This window comes from Heterodontus francisci, chromosome 15 (genome assembly GCF_036365525.1).
Source record: "Heterodontus francisci isolate sHetFra1 chromosome 15, sHetFra1.hap1, whole genome shotgun sequence".
In the NCBI taxonomy this organism is placed as follows: domain Eukaryota; kingdom Metazoa; phylum Chordata; class Chondrichthyes; order Heterodontiformes; family Heterodontidae; genus Heterodontus; species Heterodontus francisci.
In genome coordinates, this window is record NC_090385.1 from 40,174,074 (window position 1) to 40,195,440 (window position 21,367).

Here is a 21,367-nt window from a genome sequence, read left to right on the forward strand (position 1 = left end):
GGAGAACAGCATGTCAATGGTGGATCTCTCTGCTCGAAAGCCACACTGTGCCTCAGGGCAGACATGCTCAGCCAGCTTCTGGAATCTGTTTAAAATGACTCGAGTGAAGACCTTCCCCACTATGCTGAGCAGGGAGGTTCCACAGTTGTTGATGCAGTCACCGCGATCACCCTTGCTCTTATAGAGGGTGATGATATTGGCATCGTGCATGTCCTGTGGTACTGCTCCCTCATCCCAGCACAGGCAAAGCAGTTCATGGCGTGCTGAGAGTATAGCAGGCTTGACACTCTTGATTATTTCAGGGGTAATGCCGTCCTTCCCAGGGGCTTTTCCACTGGCTAGAGAATCAATGGCATCACTGAGTTCCAGTTTTGTTGGCTGTTCGTCCAGCTCATCCATGACTGGCAGAGACTGGGCTGCATTGAGGGCTGCCTCAGTGGCAACATTTTCACTGGAGTACAGTTCTAGGTAGTGCTCCACCCAGCGGTCCATTTGCTTGCATTTGTCAGTGATCGTGTCCCCTGATTTAGACTTGAAGGGGGCGATCGACTTGATCGTTGGCCCAAAAGCTCTCTTAATGCCATCATACATTCCTCTGATGTTTCCGGTGTAGGAGGCCAGCTGAATAAGACTGCATAGGTGTTGCCAGTCGTCATTTGCACAGCACCTGGCTGTTCTTTGTGCAGCGCTTCTGGCTACTTTAAGTGCTACGGAAGTTAACTCACTGAGGGCTTTCTTGTAGTTCAACAGTGCAATGCGCTTAGTGGCTGTGACAGGTTCCAGCTGTTCAAAATGAGATTGAAACCAGTCTGCATTCTGCTTCACACGTTTGCCATAGGTGATCATTTCTGAGTCATAAATGGCATCTCTGATGTGGGCCCACTTGGTCTCTGCATCCCCTGTAGGAGTGTTTTGAAGGGCTTTTTCAAGTGAATTTAGAAACTTATGTAACAGCTGTGGATAAGAAATTCTGTTAGTGTTGATGCACGGGCGGCCCTTCTGCTTGGAGTGATGTCGCTTCTTTGGTTTGAGTCTAACTTTGCTGCACACCAGAGAGTGGTCAGTGTCGCAGTCCGCACTGTGGAAGCTGTGTGTGATTTGGACACTGTTTATAGAGGCTCGCCTTGTGACGATGAGATCCAGCTGGTGTCAACGACGTGATCTTGGGTGCCTCCATGAAACCTGGTGACAGGATTTAGTATGAAAGAACGAGTTGGTGATGCAGAGGTTGTGATAGGTACACAACTCCAGCAGTCTCTGTCCATTCTCATTCATCCTTCCAATGCCATAGCGCCCAAGGCAGGAGGGCCATGAGTTACGGTCGGCCCCAACCCTGGCATTAAAGTCCCCGAGCAGAAACAAATGTTCGGTATTGGGAATGCTACTAATGATATTATGGAGTCCCTCATAGAACTGGTCTCTAACTTCAGGTGGGGAGCAGAGTGTTGGAGCATAGATGCTCAATAGGTGTACTGGACCAGAGGCGGTGAGCAGTCGGATGGACAGTATGCGTTTCAAGCCATTTGAAGGTGGCTCTAACATGCTGAGCAAAGAGTTTCTGATGGCAAAGCCCACTCCATGCTGTCTTAGTTCTTCAGGATCCCTACCCTGCCAGAAGAAGGTGTAGTCTTGCTCTCTTAGAGATCCGCTCGCAGGGAGGCGTGTCTCCTGAAGTGCTGCAATGTCCACATTGAGTCTACTGAGCTCGTTGTTAATGATGGCGGTCTTCCGAGAATCGTTGATTTGTGTAAGGTCTTCCAACAGGCCAGGACACATAGCTCTGACGTTCCAGCTTGCAAAACGAAGGGCTGGTACCTTCTTTCCCTTTTTTGTCGTGTTGTTTGGTGCAGTGTTACAGTCCACTTGTCGGGCAATGACCCTGAGCTCCAAGCACCCATTGAAGCAGGTGGACTGTGGCGGGACAGAACCTTACTGACCTGGGGCTGCCCGGTTTGAGGCGGGCGGTAGCTGTCCAGTGAGATGCAATGACCTCTCCCACCGATAAAGGCAACCTGTGGCGCCCAATCTCTACGCCAATTGAGCTGGACTTATAACCCATAACTGCTGCCTTCCGTGTTGTTTTGATCACTGTGAGGCGACTATGGAGTGACTTCTCCATGGCGCATGCCTGGGCAGATTTATGGAGGTTGTGAGTTGCCCAAGCGTCAAAAGCCCCCTCTCAGCCTTCCTAGTGGGGTCCAAAGGAGTGCAGAGCATGATGTTTGGCACTGGTATGGCTGCAGGAACTGCCGGAAACATGCCAAAGGTGACACATGACCGCCTTTGGGGTTCCACTCCGGATTTTCTGTTAGGATTTACTCCTTTAGCCTTGGTTTCTCCCGAGATGCCCACAAGGCAGTGGGGTTGTTAGCTCCTATCCCTGAGCCTATCCCTACTCGTCCTGGTGCACCCACTGTGTGAGCTAGGCGCTCACCTGGAAGGTGCTGGCCAGGGATGTGAAAGGTGGCCCGAGTGCCCATGAGGCGATCGTCGAGGCTCAGGGCCTCAATCCGGCCTCAGTCGCCCTTCCGCCGTCACAGCTGGGAGCCGGGAAAGAAGTTCCACCGTGAGCTGGATGGCGACCACGAGCGCAGCGTCAGCGTGGAGGACGCTGACATCGAGGAGGCCGTGCAGGCTGTGGGCTGGCCCGCTCGCCAGGGTCGCAACCCTCGCAGGACGCCTCCCCCCTTCCCCCTCTGCACCACCTTCCCCCCTTGCACCCCCTTCCCCCACCAGCTCCTCCCTTGCACCCACTGCACTCCCTCCCCCTGCACCCCCTCCCCCTCCCCCTTGCACCCCTTTCCCCCCACTCCCTCCCTCGCAACCCCTTCCTAGCTCACCCCCTGTACCTGCCTACCCCACCCCCCCTTGCACCCTCTTCGCAGCTCCCCCTCGCACCTTCTCCCCCCTCGCACCCCCTTCCCCCCCACCCCCTCCCCTCCCCTCACACCCCCACATGGAAACATAACTATTTCTTTCCAATTAAAAAATGTACAAACGTCTTTATAAATCCAGCGTATTCCTCCTACTAATTCAAATCCTGCTCTTTTCAACATTTCAAGGTTGACATCTATGTACCCTGGTTATTATTTTGATTATTAAGATATGAAACTGATTAGGGTATTCTAATATATTGGTTATATGGAGATGGTGATTATTTATAAAATAATTACTGAGTAATGCAATTTTGAGGTTTAACATAAGATGCATAAATACACACACATTTTGTTTTGTTAATCATATAATTTACAATTCACCATGAATTTCATCACGAAACTAAGTATTTTTTTGGTTTGATTGAGATTTAAATAAAATCTACGTATAACAGCTGGCCAATGGCCAAGCAAAAATGGGCAAGTCAATACATTGGGTTGTAAACAAATAGGCAGATGAAGCTCATTTTGAGCCTGTAGAGGGAAGTATCGAGTATTGAAGAAAATAGAAAAAAGACAGAGAGAAAGAGACGCAGGATCATGAACGAGCGAGGTAGCAGCGAGGGGAAGGGGAGGAGGAGGCAGAAGATCAGCCGTTTCCTGCTGTAGTTATAACAGAACAGAGAGAGAAAGAGAGGGGGGTTGAATCCGGACCTGGCTTTTGAGCTGTCATCTTTTGAATAAAAAGGCCCAGTTTGCGGGATCGGGGTAAGAGGAAGATAATGCTGGATTTCGTGATCCCGCTGAGTTCTAGCGCTAGGCTGGAGAACCTCATCCCTCACATCGAGAGGCTGTTTAGGGTGAGAATCAGCGCTGGGCCTGCGGCAGAGAGCAGCAGATGGGTCCACATAGACCAGGCAGCAGAGGCACAGGAGGGGCTCAGGAAAGCAAAGGTGAGTGACTTTACCAGAAAAATACATTGAAGCTGACGTATTTCTAAAGTTATCATTTACTTATTCATTTTTACTCTTGCAGTATATATTTTTTGAAATTGTGTGCCAAGGTTTGAGGGTGAGATATGAAACGGCACTTGTTGCTATGAGACGCACAAATAAAACCACCAGGGCCTTTTGTGCTGCATAAATCATCCCGGCCTTTGCTGTTGATTATAGCAGGATTTTGGGTTTTGTACTTGAGCAGGAGGAATAGGCAATAAATTTAGTGAAAGAAAAACATTTTTATTCGGGTGAAGGTAAATATTTACTAGTTTTATATAACAGTGCTAAATTTGCATCCCTCAGATTTTGTTTGAAGTTATTCAAAATATATGCTTCAGAGAAATATTTGTTTTTCTATTTAGTTACCTTTTATGTATCATAACGGCTACAATCAATCATAGTGTTTTAGCTAGCAAATAGTTTGAATGTATCATTGCAAAAGCTGGTTAGCCTGTCTCATAATTAACATTGTTTTTAAAAGAGATTTTGAAAATAACATGATAAAGGTTGACTATCTGATTTTTGAATTCATAAGATTTTGAAAATACAAATCAAATTGAGAATGTTGCAAAAAGTGGAAGTAGATTATGACTTTTTAAACTTCTTATTTATCAAGAGATAAAGGGAGAGAGATGTTCAGGGGAGGAATGCAATTACACTATTGCTAAGAACCAAGAAATGGAGTCTTCCCCTCTAAAAGATTTATTTTAAGGCCTGAGGATGTGGTGGTTTACAGGCTGAAGTGTTCACTATTGTTGCTGTATTTTAGTTGTAAAACAAATCAAAGTTAGCTAGACTTCATGTTATTTAATCATTAGTATTTTACATTATTAAGTAGCATAAATTAAAAGGTTGAAGTATTTTGATCCAAAACTATACATTTTAGCTTCCATTGTTACCCTGAACATATTTTACTGTTTCAGTTGATTGAGGCTTTGTTCTTGGTATCATTGATGGTAGGACTTCAAAGGTTTACCATTACAGATAAAAAAGCAACAAATCAGTATTTTTAACAATAGTGATGAGCTCATCAGGCCTGTGGTCAGATTATGTGGTATATGGGTATTCAGTCCCTGTGATCTGATAATTCCTGGAGAGATCGAGGAGCTTATTTAAAATTCAAATGGATGATTCTGTGTATTGGAACTGATCTACAGTACATACCAAAACTTCATTTTTGTAATCGAAGTTTATCATTTTGGAGTGCTTTTTTTTTTCTAAATTCCACTTTTTGTTTCAAGCGACTAGAACTAGACCTTCCCGAATACAAACTGTAACTGCCTTATTAACATTTTGTTTTATTGAGAAATAAAGGTGAAGGTCTATAGTGCAGGACACCACTGAGGTTTAAAAAGTTGGAGAAAATTCAGCAAACCAGGAATTAAACAAGTGGTGCTAAGCTTGTGTTTAAACACTTGAAGATTGTAGAAGCAAGGAAAGAGGTGAGGAGTTCTGCAGTTTTGAGGTCCTATGTAAGAATGAGTTATAGACTGCACGATAAGTTATGACCAATTTACCTTCCAAAATCAGGAGAGCAGGGCTGACCAAGCAGCAGTCAATTCCCCCAGATGGTAAAGAACATGATTTTTTGGCAGATCTTGTAAAAATGAATCAAAGTAGTGTTATTTTTTGTGGTGCAATGGTTAGTATGCTTCAGATTCTTGGCAGAGCCAGCCACTGGGAAGACAAGTTTCATTTTTAGTGAAGTTCGTTCTAAAACACCACATTCTGTTTAAAGCAGATAAGCACTGAATTAAATATTGGCAGGATTTGTATTAATTATTTGATCTTATCTTAATCTTGTAAAGTGTTCAAGTCTTGGAGGGAGTTGGGCTTTGCTGAGTGGTGAATTGTTGAAACAAAGAGAAATGTTTGGCACAAAATGTATTACATTTCATTCAGAAGGGTGTAAATGGTGGAATGTTTTAACTGCCTTCTCAGGTTTTTGTTCAGAAATATTTTGTGAATCTTGTAAAATGTACATACTTTATTATCATAACTATTAACTGTTAAGAACAACAATATCGGGACTGCTCTGAGAAGTATCATTTAACAGAAACAACACATTTTGGATATGGGGAAAAAAAGTGCAAAATCTTCCAGATCAAACAGGTTTGCTGTGGGATTTCACATTGAAACTATAAGTAAAATTTGCAGATTTTCAAGAATTCCTAACAACAAAAATGATCTTAAAGACTATGTGAAGCCTGAGTAACTTCCCATCTTGTCTGCACCACTGTCCACTCTAAGGGTTAACACCTATATGTTTATGTCCTGCAGTCATCTCTGAATTTAGTAGAACAGTGGGTTTAGTAAGTTCTTTCCTCACTGTTCCTCCATCATTGGATAAATTCTACATTTTTTTGTATCAACTTTTCAGTCTTGCCTTATTTAAAAAAGGTAATTTTTCATCATGCATATGCACATCATTTGGAGACTGTTTCACCAACTATTTTTGTTTGTACTCACTTGTGAGCATGTATGTGCACTGCAATCTTAATTATATTTTCTTTTGTCGAGTCTTGTGCCCACCAAGATGTACTGTGTTATTGCTGGAAAATGGTACATCCTCTATTTCAGCCTTCCAATGTCAACAACATGCATTTCCTAGATCAGTAAAATCCCTGTACTCTTCCGCAACAATGTAGCTCAGTTTCATTCTTGGAAGATCACCTGCTACTGCATCAATGTGATATTTCTTTTCCATTTACTATAATAGATTCTGGATAAAATTACCATTTTAGTGTCAGTTAAAGGCAGTTTGGCACTTAAGACCGATGCCACTGGAAACTGGACCAGCAGACAGAGCAGACTTCTATACCATCAGTATGGGATGATTTGAAACCAAGCAACAGAGTTAAAAGACAATGTCCAATTTGCTACATTTCCCAGTTTCTCTAGATACTTCATTCATTGTGGGAGAGCTGTCCCCGAAGTGGCCAATATTATTAGAGGTTGACAGATATACTTCAAAGTCTGCTAAAAGCAAGTGATTGGACTTTTACACCTAAATGTTCACTATTGAAGCCATAAGCCAGAGCTTCCACCACAATGGTTGTACTTGCTCTTTTTGTCACATAATTTCATTGAAGTGAAGAATGTGAATGTTACAACAATAAACCATCCCACTGCTCGGGATCTTAAACTCTTGTCTGTAATATGAATCTCGGAGAGCTCATCAGGTTCAGTGTTGGACTTCAGGCAGAGGGTCCTGTTTGAAAGCACTGAATATAGAGCTTGCCACACTGTCACAGATAATGTTTTTGGGTTCTTAGGGCTGTTGGTGGTATTTGTGCTGTCTGATGTTACCAGGTAATGGTAATGAGATATTTTTGTTTCCTTTGCTTTTCTAATGTAATGTGCAGAACCGCAGTTGGTGGGCAGCAAATCAGTTGTTTTAACAGAGACCCTTGGCTTCCAATAACTGCTATGTGATCCCATCAGCTGCATCCCTCTGTTGGATTACATAGAATAATGAGCACCTTACACTTATCTATAGGTGAGGTAGAGATACAGTCAAAATATCAAGTCTTTTTTTTCTTCTTGGAATGAGCGTCACTGGCATTTATTATCCATCACGAATTGCCCTTGAAAAGGTGGTGGTGAGCTGTCTTCCTGAACCATTGCAGTGCTTGGGGCGTAGGTACACCCACAGTGCTGTTAGGAAGGGAGTTTCAGGATTTTGTCCCAGCGACAGTGAAGGACCGAAGATATAGTTGCAGGTCAGGATGGTGTGTGACTTGAAGTGGAACTATTAGGTGGTGGTGTTCCCTTGCGTCTGCTGCCCTTGTCCTTCTAGGTGGTAGAGGTCGTGGGTTTGGAAGTTGCTGTCGAAGGAGCCTTGGCGAGTTCAAATAATTTGTAACTTCTACCTATGCCTCATGGTTAGATTACAGTCCTATTGCTCATTCTCGAGTATCTGTTCATTTTTGGAATCTGTATGATTGAACTAATTCAAATCATTGAGCTGGATTTTGTAAAGTTTGCATTTTTTTTTTATAACTTATTTCTTCGAATCATTTCTCCTGAGCATGCAGACTCATGCTAGGGTACAGTTTCACAGGTGCCAGCTGTAGAATTATACTTGTTACAGCACAGAATTGCTCCTGTGCTGGTGCCAGTTCTTCAGCTGAAAGTAGCTACTGTAATCCCATTTCCCTGCCCTTTTTCTGTATTCTCTTTTTTTTAAAATATTTATTCTATTCCGTTTTAAATGGTATTGTATCTCTCCCTCTATATCCACTTGTCGTAAAGCAGTCTAATCTTTGGTGGAAAAAAATTGCACTATTTTCCCCATTGTTCTTCCAGTGGTAATCTTCAATCAGTGTCCTTTGTTGCCAATTCACCAAACGGTGGGAACAGTCCTTCAATATAACTTTGGAAGCCTCTATTTGAGCCCCTTCAGCAATCACTATTCCAGTTAAAATGCCATAACTATAACCACTTATTTCTGTAGTGAAAGTGATTTTTTACTTTATCTTTTCCATGGCTTTAATATTTTCCCTATAAGGGGTACCCTAAACTCTATGCAATACACCAGCTGTAGCCAAAGCCTTGTACAAATTTAACAATATTTCCTTACTTTTATATTTATTACCCCATATATGGAACCCAGTATTCCTTTTCTCTTTTATATCTGTATTATAGCCTTTGACAATTCATGTATCTGTGCCCTACATTTCTCTGTTCTTCCACACTGTTAAGAATTTTGCGTTTGGAAATACATTTTCCCAAATTGAACTACTACAAGTTTCTCTGCATTAAACTATCTGCCACCTTCTTCTCTGCTAACCTGTCTGTTTTTCTGCAATTTCCCACATTCGTCCTCACACTTGGTCATGCCACTTAATTTGATGTGGTCCACATTCTTTGGCTATAGGTGCAAGAGGAGTGATGTCAGTTGAGAGGTCTCAGGACAGATGCCTGGGGCATACCATTACTATCCTCCCATTTGGAAAAACTAACCTGTGCCTTTTTTGTTTTTCGCCTCAACTTTATCTCATTCCACATGACTGCAATCTTTTTTTAGTATCATGTGTCTACATTTTAACACCTTCTCAACGAACTTCTGAACATCCCATCATATTCCATTATTCATACACTCTGATTTTCTAAGAAAATAAATCATTCAAAAATTCATGACCTGTCCTTTAAAAATCCTTGTTAACTATCCCTGATTACCTCATGCCTAACTAATTTCATTCCTGATTTCATAGATTGCAGAAGTTTATCTACAACTGAGTCACGACTAATTGGCCTGTAATTTCCTGGCATATCTCTTTCCTGAACTAATTGTAATATTTGCCACTCTCCCTTCTTAGATTAGATTAGATTAGAGATACAGCACTGAAACAGGCCCTTCGGCCCACCGAGTCTGTGCCGAACATCAACCACCCATTTATACTAATCCTACACTAATCCCATATTCCTACCAAACATCCCCACCTGTCCCTATATTTCCCTACCACCTACCTATACTAGTGACAATTTATAATGGCCAATTTACCTATCAACCTGCAAGTCTTTTGGCTTGTGGGAGGAAACCGGAGCACCCGGAGAAAACCCACGCAGACACAGCCATTCCCTTAGGGATTCTTTTAGTATTCTGGAATGCAAACTATCTTGGCTTGGTGACTCTACTGCTGTTAGCTCTTTGGGTATTCCTACAGTATAATTTTCACCTTTCCTGTAAAACCTGAGACAAAGTACTTAAGGCAACTCTGCTTTAACCTCCCCTGAAGTACAAGATGGCCACCTTCATTTCTGATTGGTAACATGCTTTTTTGAATTTTTATTTTACAATCTCAAAATGCTTTCCTATTTCCCTTTTTGTTTGCCAATCTTTTTTATACTTTACAATTTTCTCATGTATTCACCCTCAGTATTTTTCATATGTCTCATTTTAAACCTCATTTTTGCTTTAGCCTCTATTTATCTATTGAAGCCAGGCTTTTGATGCATTTCTATTATTGTGGTTGACATGTAATTACCCTGTACCTCATCCATATTTCCCACTTGTGTGGGCAGGAGGCTCATTCCAAAAATCACGCCAAACCATTGCACAAGCAGTCGCAAATCGTCGGGTTGGTATAATGAGTAAGATCGGTCAGGGAGAGAGACTAGAGATTGAGAGAAACAACCCTTTTTTATTTGCTGTTCAACGCACCATTCTTTCCAACTAATTAATCTGGGTTCAGTCTTCATTCATCCCTCTGAAATTAGATTTTTTGCAATCCTACATCTTTACCTTGGCTCCTCTTTTTTTAAAATTTTCAAAGTGAGGATTACATCAGGAAAAAAAGAAGGAGGCTTATGGCAGATTCAGAGTGCTGAAAACAGTGGAGGCCCTAGAGGAGTATAGAAAGTGTAGGGGGGGTTTACTTAAAAAAAAAAGTAATTAGGAGAGCGAAGAAGGGACATGAAAAAAACACTGGCGGGCAAGATAAAGAAAAATCCTAAGGCATTTTATAAGTATATTGAGGGCAAGAGGATAAGCAGGGAAAGAGTAGGGCCTATTGGGGACCAAAGTGACCATCAGTGCATGGAGCCGGAGGATATAGGTGAGGTTTTAAATGATTACTTTTTATCTGTGTTCACTATGGAGAAGGACGCTGTAGGTGTAGAGATCAGGGAGGGGGATTGTGATATACTTGCACATATTAGTATTGAAAGGGAGGAAGTATTAGCTGTTTTAGCGGGCTTAAAAGTGGGTAAATCCCTAGGTCCAGATGAGATGTATCCTAGGCTGTTGTGAGGCAAGGAAGGAGATAGCAGGGACTCTGGCACAAATTTTCAAATCCACTCTGACCACAGGAGAGGTTCTGGAGGACAGCGAATGTGGTACCATTATTCAAGAAGGGTAGCAAGGATAAACCAGGTAATTACAGGCTGGTAAGTCTAACATCAGTGGTTGGGAAACTACTGGAAAAAATTCTGAGGGACAGGATTAATCTCCACTTGGAGAGGCAGGGATTAATCAGGGATAGTCAGCATGGCTTTGTCAAGGGGAGATCGTGTCTAACTAACTTGATTGAATTTTTCGAGGCGGTGAGTAGATGAGGGTAAAGCAGTTGATATAGTCTCCATGGACTTCAGTAAAGCTTTTGATAAGGTCCCGTATGGGAGATTGGTTAAGAAGGTAAGAGCCCATGGATCCAGGGCAGTTTGGCAAATTGGATCCAAAATTGACTTAGTGGCAGGAAATAGAGCGTAATGGTTGAGGGTTGTTTTTGCGAGTGAAAGCCTGTGAGCGTGGTGTACCACAGGGATCGGTGCTGGGACTCTTGCTGTTTGTAGTGTACATTAATGATTTAGACGTGAATATAGGAGGTATGATCAGTAAGTTCGCGGGTGACACAAAAATTGGTGGTGTCGTAAATAGTGAGGAGGAAACCCTTAGATTACAGGACGATATAGATGGGCAGAGCAGTGGCAAATGGAATTTAATCCTGAGAAGTGTGAGGTGATGCATTTTGGGCGGACTAACAAGTCAAGGGAATATACAATAGATGGTAGGATCCTAGGAAGTACAGAAGGTCAGAGGGACCTTGGTGTACTTATCCATAGATCACCTGAAGGCAGCAGCACACGTAGATAAGGTGGTTAGGAAGACATATGGGATACTTGCCTTTATTAGCCGAGGCATAGAATATACGAGCAGGGAGGTTATGATGGAGCTATATAAAAGGCTGGTTAGGCCACAGCTGGAGTACTGTGTATAGTTCTGGGCACCACACTATAGGAAGGATGTGATTGCCCTGGAGAGGGTGCAGAGGAGATTCACCAGGATGTTGTCTGAGCTGGAGCATTTCAGCTATGCAGAGAGACTGAAAAGGCTAGGGTTGTTTTCCTTGGAGCAGAGAAGGCTGTGGGGAGACATGATTGAGGTATACAAAATTATGAGGGACATTGATAGATTAGATAGGAAGAAACTTTTTCCTTAGCGGAGGGGTCAATAACCAGGGCACATTGATTTAAGGTAAGGGGCAGGAAGTTTAGAGGGGATTTGAGGAAAGTTTTTTTCACCCAGAGGGTGGTTGGAATCTGGAATGCACTGCCTGAAGAGGTGGTTGAGGCAGGAACCATCACAACATTTAAGAAGTATTTAGATGAGCACTTGAAATGCCATAGCAAACAAGACTACAGGCCGAGTGCAGGAAAATGGGATTAGAATAGGTAGGTGCTTGATGGCCGGCACAGACACGATGGGCCAAGGGCCTGCTTCTGTGCTGTATGACTCTATGACTCTATGAACCGAATTGAGTTATGACTGCTATTTCCCAATGTTCTCAAAACTTCAGGCCAATTACTTCCCCTGCTTCATTGCCAAGTACCACATCAAGCACTGTGTTCTTCCTTGTTGGACATGCATCATACTGGTTAAGAAAACAGTCTACATGTATCTTAAGAATCTATCTTCATTTCGACCACAAACATTTTCAGCTTGACTCAATGGTGTCATTCTTCTCTCTTAGTCAGAAAGTTGTGGGTTCAAGCTTAAGGCTTGAAGCCATGAGCACATAATCAATTGGGTGGAGTAATTGAGTGTTCAGGACAAAATGCAGTGGTTCAGTCGATATGTTTGTTGAATATAATGTAGAGGCCCAAACCCAACCTTTGACTATCAACCCATCTATTTTGCCTTTCTGAAGTTCTTGAACTTGTTATCTCGCTGCTCATTGCCCATCTGTTCCAAAACTTAATGTTGAAAACCCTCCAGCCCAGCAACTCTTCACTTATAGCATCGAAACTACTCTGGCTGAAGTCAAGAATGACATCCTCTATCAGTGCAACTAGGTATGTTATCTCTCTTCATTCTCCTCGTTTCCTCCAGTGTTTGACACAGTCCTTTATTGTCCAGTTTTTGGGGGATTGCCCTTGCATGGTTCCACTCTGACATGTCTGAATGCAGCTAGTGCATCAGTAGCAAAAAATTCTCTCTTAACCCAGCTTTACAGAAAAGTCTGGAAATTGCCACTCTTGGAGGCCCTTCTTTCTGATCTATGTGCTGCACCTTGGTGGCATTATCTGCAGGCAGTGGATCAGCTTCCATGTGTCTGCTGTTGACACTCAGCTCTATCTTTCCACAATTTATCTTGACCCTACAGTATCCTCCATGCTGTTAAGCTTCATGTCTAACACCCAATTACACATGCTCAACAAGACCACAAGTATAGTTTTTGGCTCCTTGCTCAAATTCTGCTCTGTGGTGAGAAGCAGATAGACAAGAATAGGAGCGTGGTAGTACTGAGCGATTCTACAGTCAATGTGATAAGCAGCCTTTTTGTAGTTGCTACCAGGAGTTCCAGATGGTATGTTACCTCCCTGGTTCCCGGGTGAAATACATCACTGGGTGGAAAAGCATTGGAAAGTGAGGGAGAGCAGTCAAAAGTTGGACCACGTTAAAACTAATGACATAGTCATAAATGTATTTGAGGTTTTGCAGTGCAAACTTAAAGAGCTGAACATCAGATGGAAAAACAAGACTTCAAGAATGTTAATCTCCAGATTGTTTTCTATGTCTTGTTCTGGACAAGGTAAGGAGGTGTAGATTAGGAAGGTCAACACACAGCTCCAGGATTGGTGCAGGATAATCTTGGGACGTTTTAGTGATTTCTGGAACAAGGGATTGCCTTCACTTGACTCAAAATAGCACCATTATTCTTGCAGAGAGATAGATGGAACAGCAGTACAGGATTTAACTGAATATGATGGGGCTGGGGAATATATAGGATTGAGACCAGAGAGGAAGAGCAAAATCAACAATGTTAAGATTGGGAGCAGAAGGTGTAGCTGAAATATAATAGTGATAAGCTATTATTTTTCTAATATCTCTCTGAACTGTCTGCTGATCTTGACATCTGTCTGTCCAATATCTCCTTATGTGGCTCAGTATCAAATTTTGTTTGATAATTCTCTATTTTCTTCTTTCATGGGATGTGGGCATCGCTGGCTAGGCCAGCATTTATTGCCCATCCTTAATTGCCCATGAGAAGGTAATGGTGAGCTGCCTTCTTGAACTGCTGCAGTCCATGTGGGCAGGCACACCCTCAGTGCTTTTAGGGAGAGAGTTCAAGGATTTCGACCCAGCGACAATGATGGAATGGTGATTATAGCTGCAAGTCAGGATGGTGTGTGGCTTGGAGGGCAACTTGCAGGTGCTGGTATTCCCATGCATCTGCTGCCCTTGTCCTTTTTAGATGGTAGAGGTCACGGCTTTGGAAGGTGCTGTTGAAGGAGCCTTGGTCAGTTGTTGCAGTGCCTTTTGTAGATGGTACTCACTGCTGCCACTGTATGTAAGTGTGGAAGGAGTGAATGTTGAAGGTGGTGGATGGGGTGCCAATCAAGTGGGCTGCTTTTTCCTGGATGGTGTTGAGCTTCTTGAGTGTTGTTGGAGCTGCACCCATCCAGGCAAGTGGAGAGTATTCCATCACACTCCTTACTTGTGCCTTGTAGATGGTGGACAGGCTTTGGGGAGTTGGGAGGTGAGCTACTTGCCGCAGAATTCCCAGCCTCTGACCTGCTCTTGGAGCCGCAGTATTTGTATGGCTGGTCCAATTCAATTTCTGATGAATGGTATCACTGAGGATGTTCCTGTGTAACGCCTTGGAATATTTTACTAAATTAAAGGTTCTATATAAAGGCAAGTTGTTGTTATTAGATGGGAAAGGTAAAGGGATAGACAATGAGCTAGTGAAAGATAAAAACACTTACAGAAAGGGCAGGGGATATAAAAACGTAAATGAGAAAACCAGAATATCAGAGCCAGGATTAAGTGCTCTCTACGTGAATATACAAGGCATTCAAGGTAAAATTGGAGATTTTAGAAGCATTAGTAACCAAGGAGGGTTACGATTTAATAGTTGTGACAAAAATGTAGCTGCAGTTTGGACAGGATAGAAACTTAATGTTCTTGCTTGTAACATTTTCAGTAGAGATAGGAAGAGCAAAAAAGGGGGCGTGGGGTGGCAGTATGAATGAAGGATTTCATATGCTACAACAGAATGCATATGAATAAAGTTAAGAAATGGAAGGCAAATGATAGAATTTTCAGAGTGCGTTGCAGGACACCCAGCACTAGAGATGAGATAGATGTGACGATCTGCAGACAGTTTAGAAAGATATGCAAGAACAATAGGGCAATATTAAGTAATTTTAACTAACCCAAGGTAGACGGGAATCTAGATGATGCATCTGGCCAAAGTGACAAATGCTTTTTGGAATGTATCCAGGACTGTTTTCTAGGTCAGCATATTACCAATTGAATGAAGAAAGTAGCATTGCTTAAGTTAGTTCTGGGAAATGAAGTTGACCAAATAGCTGACGTAAGAGTGGAACAGTTGGGAAATAGCTAGTTAGGATCAATGTAAGAATAGTAAACAGTAACGAAGAGTTGAGGGTCAGTGTGCTGGATGGGTAAAGGCAAAACTCAGAGGGGATAAAAAAGGATACAGCCCAAATTAACTGTGCAGAAAAATTAGCAAACAGGTTGATTGATCAGCAGTGGGAATTTTCCAAATATGAGGGGTGGAATTTTATGCTTCCCCCCCATGGTAGGTTTGGAGGCGGGAAGAGCACAAAATCAGGTGGGATGATGGCAGGGATGAGGAGGGTGGGCTGTGTGTTCCCAACTCCGCCGAAATTTAGTCTGGGCCAGGAAGGCCTGTGAGCGGCCTTCCTGCCTGCCACCAATTGAGGCCCTCAACTGGGCAATTAACCCCCAATTAAGGGTCTCTTCTCGCCGCAGCCGAAATTACCTGTGTGGTGGCAGCCTTGTCGCTGCACAGGAAGCACGGCAGAAAAAAACATGCAGGCTGCTTCCTGGTTCTGTAGGTGGGGGATTCTCGTTTCCTCGTTTGAAAAGCATTTAGTGCTTGAACGAGGCACCCAACATCAGGAGGGGGGGGCCGTTAAGGGCCGCCCCCTGCCCTTGCTGCCAACCCCCCCTCGTCCCCTTCCTCGCGAGACCCCTCCTGTCCTGACCTACCTGAGGCCTGGCTCCAGTGGCAGTCCTCGGTTTCCAGGTTGGCCATCTCCAGCAGCAGCCACTGCCTCCGAGGTGGCGCTGCAGCTGCCAGCTTCTGATTAGCTGGCAGCTCTCCAAGGATGTAACTTCAGTCAACAGGGTCCTAAATCCTATGGAAGGCCTGACACTGTCCACTTAAGTGCCTGATTGGCACTGAATTCAGCAGGCCTTCCAGAAGAGAGATGATGCAGGGATTTCGGCGTTGATTTCTCCCGATGTCGAGACCTCCACTGCCAGGATAAAATTTCCCTCGAGATGCATAATGTACAAAATAAATATATTCTTGCAAAGCAGAAATAGGTGGCATCCAAGTATGAAGTTCTTTGGATAAAGAGATTAAAACTAAAATGAAACTTAAAAAGGAGACATTTGATAAAGTTAGGGCTACAATACTAGAGAGGGTGATGAGGAATGTAGAAAGTGTGGTAAGGATAGTAGAAGGGCTTAAAAGGAATATAAAAGGGACCAGGATGTAATAAAAGAAAAAGCAATAATGGCTTTTAAAAGCATATAAAAATGAGAGTAAAATGGATATGACCACTTGGATGAAGAGTAGTATGTGCTTCTAGAGGATAAAGTGAAGAGGAGATATTAAATACATACTTTGCACTGGTTTTTACAAATGATGTTGGAAGTGAGAATATATCAATAGCAACATCTTGTGTTTATACACCTTTAACACAATAAAATGTCCTAAGGTGCTTCAGAGAAATGTTATAAAGCCACATAGGGAAATGTCAGGTCATTTGACCAAAATCTTGGTCAAAGAGGTAGGTTTTAAGCAGTGCCTTGAAGGAGGAAAGGGAGAGGCAGATGGTGGAATGATTAGAATCGGGGATATTGGAGGCTAGAATTAGATGAGCGGCAATATATTAGAAGGTTGTGTGGCTGGAGGAGATTACAGATATAGGGAGGGGAGAGGCCATGGAGGGATTTGAGAACAAGAATGAGAATTTTAAAATTGAGGCATTGTTTAACGAGTGTAGGTAATCGAGCACATGGGCGATGGATGAATGGGATTTGGTGTGAGTGAGGACACAAGCAGCAGAGTTTTAGATGATCTCAAGTTTACAGAAGGTAGAATGAGAGAGGCTGGTCAGAGGTGCATTAGGATAGTCAAGTCTAGAAGTAACAAAGGCATTGATGAGGGTTTGAGCATCAGATGAGCTGAGGCAGGAGCAGAGTCAAGTGACGTTATAGAGGTGGAAATAGGTGGTCTTAGTGATGGCACCGATATGCGGCTGGCAGATCATCCCAATGTCAAATTTCACACCAAGATTGCAAACAGTCTGGTACAGCCTCAGACATTTGCCAGGGAGAGGGATAGAGGTGGTGCCTAGAGAATGGCGTTTGTGGTTTGGACAGAAGGCAATGACTTTGGTCATCCCCAGTATTTAGTTGGAGAAAATTTCTGCTCATCCAGTACTGAATATCAGACAAGCAATCTGATAATTTAGAGCTAGTGGAGGGGCTGATAGGGGTGGTGGTGCGATAGAGCTTAGTATCAAGAGGCCGTATGTAAATGAGAAATAGGAGGGGGCCAAGGATGGATCCTTGGGGGACAGCAGAGGTAATGGTGTGAGAGCGGAAAGAGAAGCCATTTTATATAGGTGATTCTCTGGCTACGATTGGATAAGAATGGAACCAGGTGAGAGTAGCCCCACCCAGTAACAGTGGAGAGACATTGGAGAAAGATGGTGTGGTCAACTGTGTCAAAGGCTGCAAACAGATCGAGGGAAGAACAAGGAGGGATCATTTACTTTTGTCACAGTCACATAGGATGTCATTTTGTTACTTTGATAAGAACTGGTTTATTACATGACCGGGCTGGAGACCTGATAGGCATAGGCGCACTAGAGGAGGATATGGAACATTTGATAGAGCTAACTGTAGAAAAGTAATTGAGTCTGAGAAAATCAATAGAACAGAATGTAGATAACTAATTGTTTGATGGTATAGAACTTGAGTATTGCTGAAAAGAGACATTTTGTTGAAGCTTTTTGTCTTGCACTCATCAGGACAATCCGCAAGCATACCAATGTAAGGGAAAGCAATGAATTTATACTGTATGAGGAGAGGGCTAATTGGTTGACAAGTGGACTCTAGTAGAGGCGTTGCCATGGAGAATGCACCAGTTTATCATGACTGACAGTTAACTGCCAAGCTTTGTTTGAAATTTAAACCAGGCAGCTTGACTCTGGTCAAGCATTTGCCCTGAGGAATGAACCAGTGAATGGCTGTCACTCATTTTGTTTAGCTGAAACAAGCGCAATGTGTGTATGTGTTCTTTCTGCAAAGAACAGGGCCCTGTGTATTAATAAATGTAGCTTCTAGTACGCGCAAATGCGCCACATTGCGAGCCCGACTGACAATCTTAAATTGCGTTGGATGTGATTCTGCAATTGAACAACATTTGCTAAATAATCCTCCGTGTGCTAAGAACTACGCTGACAACTAATTTAAGATTGCCAGTCCGGCTTTTTCTTTTTTGACATTTTTCCAATTTTCTCCTCTCCCTTTCTGAAAGCATTGATTTTTTTTGAAGGCTGCTGGAAGTTTTACTCTACCTAGCCAAGTTCCTTGGATGATGGGTGTCCTCCAGTACCATACCAAGTGGCAATTATTCACATGCTATGCCAATCTTTGAAACTTTGGTACGAGTAAGTAAGAAAGCTTCAAATTAAACATGAGTTCTGTTTTATTTTTCTTTCCTCTTCTGGCTAAGCTACTAACAATGTTACCTACTTAACTAATATCCATTCTAGACAGAATCATCTGTTTTTCTAGATGATGTCAACACAGTGGACTAGTATAGGACTTCAGGCAACTTATCTGAGGCACTTTGTTAACTTTTATGACCATTTGCCTGTGGTGCAACAAGCTCCCAAGTAGATCTTGGCATCTCCCCAACCTATAGTACTGTTACAAGAGGTGTGTTTGTGTGTGCGTGTGCGTGTGCGTAAAATAAGGGGCTTTAACAGTTCAATCTATATGTGTATGTTTACTTCATTTTTGGTTAAGACTTGTTTTATAATAAACTGATTTTATTTAGTAAAGAAACCTGATTGGTGTGTTTTATTCTGGCGAAAATACAGTACACGATTGACTGTATCGCTAAGTGGGAAAATTTAAATATATGTTGTGACCTACGGAGAAGTGGGACTGGAATAAACAGTGCACTCCTCCCGCCTCGGTCGTAACAGTACTTTGTGTACCATTGCTTCTTCCAAATGGTGTTCAGTATAAACTACTGATTCGTGAGTTGCTGCAAGAACAGTAGGTGGTAATACTCTGGAGGTTTCTTTTGAACTTGTTTGATCTAAAGCCATGAGACTTTATGGGGCTAGGAGCCAATGTTGAGATCTTCAAGAGCCAAACCCAAGTCACTGTGCTCTCATCTCTAGTGGATCTATCCTGTCAATGGGAGAGGACATGGGAGGTGATGTAGGAGTTCGTTATGTTGGCTGATAACTGCACGAAAGCCCTGCTCAGGTCGGAAAAAAAGAACCCGACCGATCCACAGCGGCCCCGAGCCTGACCTGACCCAAGCCCGACTCCACTTGGCCCAACCCGAGCCCGATCCGATCATCCCTTTATTTACCTTCCGACTGGAAAGCTCCACAAAGCTGCAGTGCGTACGTGATGACATTATAGTGACGTCACTTGCTCACTGCGCAGACTCAGCCTTGTCCTGGACTCCCAGCTCAGGTAAGTTTTTTTTTTTTTTTTGTTGTTATTTTTAATACTTACCAGCAAAGCACTTGCCGTGTGTGTCCGGCCCGACCCAACGCATGTCGTCGGGTTCGGGTTGGGTAGCAGACCTTTAAACTGCACTCACAAAATTATATCTGTCAACCTCGTTCTCCCAAATTGAGCACCATTCCACAGACGTTAGTGACTTTGCAGGGCTGGTATTGTAGGGAATCTTGTCGTGGCTGATATGAAATTAATATCAGAAATCTATCCTGTTTTGTAGCAGTTGTTTTACTATTGAGTGGCTTGCTAACTCACTTCAAATGCATTAAGAATCCTTCATGTAATATGGTTCTTGCTTTCTATCCAAATTATAAATGCCTTGTAAAAGCAAGTTAAAATTTTGAATTGTAAAATAACGTGCTAGTGTCAGTGATGTGTGTGATTCAACCAGTGTTTTTAAAATCTTCCTTGAGTTTAATTATGATCCATTAATCAGATTTAGATTGAAGCAAATATTCCTTTGTTTAATAGGGATTTGGATTTAGGCCTTTTAATGTAGGTGGCAAAAGCCTATCAATTTTAAGCCAAATGTTTGAGACAACCGCACACTGGTTTAATTTGTAACCCACATGGGACGTATAAACTAACTTGACAGCTGCCTAAATATAATGATCTATAACATGGCGAGTGTCGGGGGGGGGGGGAAAGGGGGGGCAGACTTTTATGCTCTTCACCGCGGTGGGTTTGTAGGCGGGGAGAGCACAAGATCAGGTGGGATGCTGGCGAAGGTTGTTAACACTACCATCCAGTCTCTGCCGTAATTTAGTCTGGGGCGGGAAGGCCTAAGAACAGCCTTCCCGCTCCGCCACCAATTAACTGAAGCTCCACCCACTTTAACACCCATCCCATTTATCTGCTGTCATTTCTGGTAGTTGGGGAAAGCACGTGCCGTTGTTTGAACAAACATGTAAAAATGACATACTGCTGTTACATTTTCTGTCATCTGCACCATATTAGTGCCAGTAAAAAAGAGACATCCAGGATTACTGGCACTAGAGAAAAGGAAAAAGACAATTTAACGAGGCCAACAGCTCGATTTGTAGAAACTTTGGCCAGAATTTTACATCCCACCCCCCCTCCCCGTTGCAGGAGCAGGCTGGTGACGGGGTCATAAGATTGAGTGGAAGGCCAGGGAGTGGGGGCCATTGCCAATGTTTTCCCATCCCCACTGCAATTTTATGAGGGGCAGCAACAGTGCGAAATAGCCTGCCTGCCCCAGGCAAATCAAGGCCCTTAAAGTGGCCAATTAACTGCCAGTTAAGGGCCTCCTCCCACCACTGGTATTTTACCACCGGCGGGCAGGTGGCTCAGGAACTCCAGGAGGCTGCCAAGTAAAACCTGGTGGCCTCCTTGAGGGTTTCGGGGGGGCCTCCTGTTCGGGCACCCTGTCCCCTACGGAATGCCCCCACAATGGCCCAACTGTCCCCACTATACAGCACATCCCCACCCCCAAACGGACCCCACTTGCCTCGCCGGGGCCCGGCCGATTGTCCTCGGTAAGGCACCAGGCACTTACCTTGTTTCTGGGGCCGACGTTCCTCTTGCTGCTGAAGCTGGCTGCAATCCCAGCAGTGGCCCTCACTCCCTGTAGCGCTACTGGGACTGAAGAACTGCCGGCCCGCTGATTGGCCAACAGCTCTTGGAGGCAGGATCTCCTGTTTCAGAGGGGCGGAAATTCCACCCAAGGCCAGTTAAGGGCTTGGGGAGTGTAAAAT

General features: G+C 43.4%; 1 protein-coding gene across 2 annotated transcripts in view; it reads left to right on the forward strand.

Moving 5' to 3' along the window:
* Positions 1-3,458: 3,458 nt before the first annotated feature.
* Positions 3,459-21,367, forward strand: part of zc3h12b (zinc finger CCCH-type containing 12B) — a 100,960-nt gene continuing 83,051 nt past the window's right edge. Inside the window, exon 1 of one of the 2 annotated variants that reach the window (XM_068047400.1) lies at positions 3,459-3,826. In XM_068047400.1, the coding sequence (XP_067903501.1) occupies positions 3,656-3,826 (171 nt within the window). In that variant the 5' untranslated portion in view covers positions 3,459-3,655. The remainder of the gene's footprint in view (positions 3,827-21,367) is intronic. The other variant, XM_068047402.1, reaches the window with a different exon arrangement.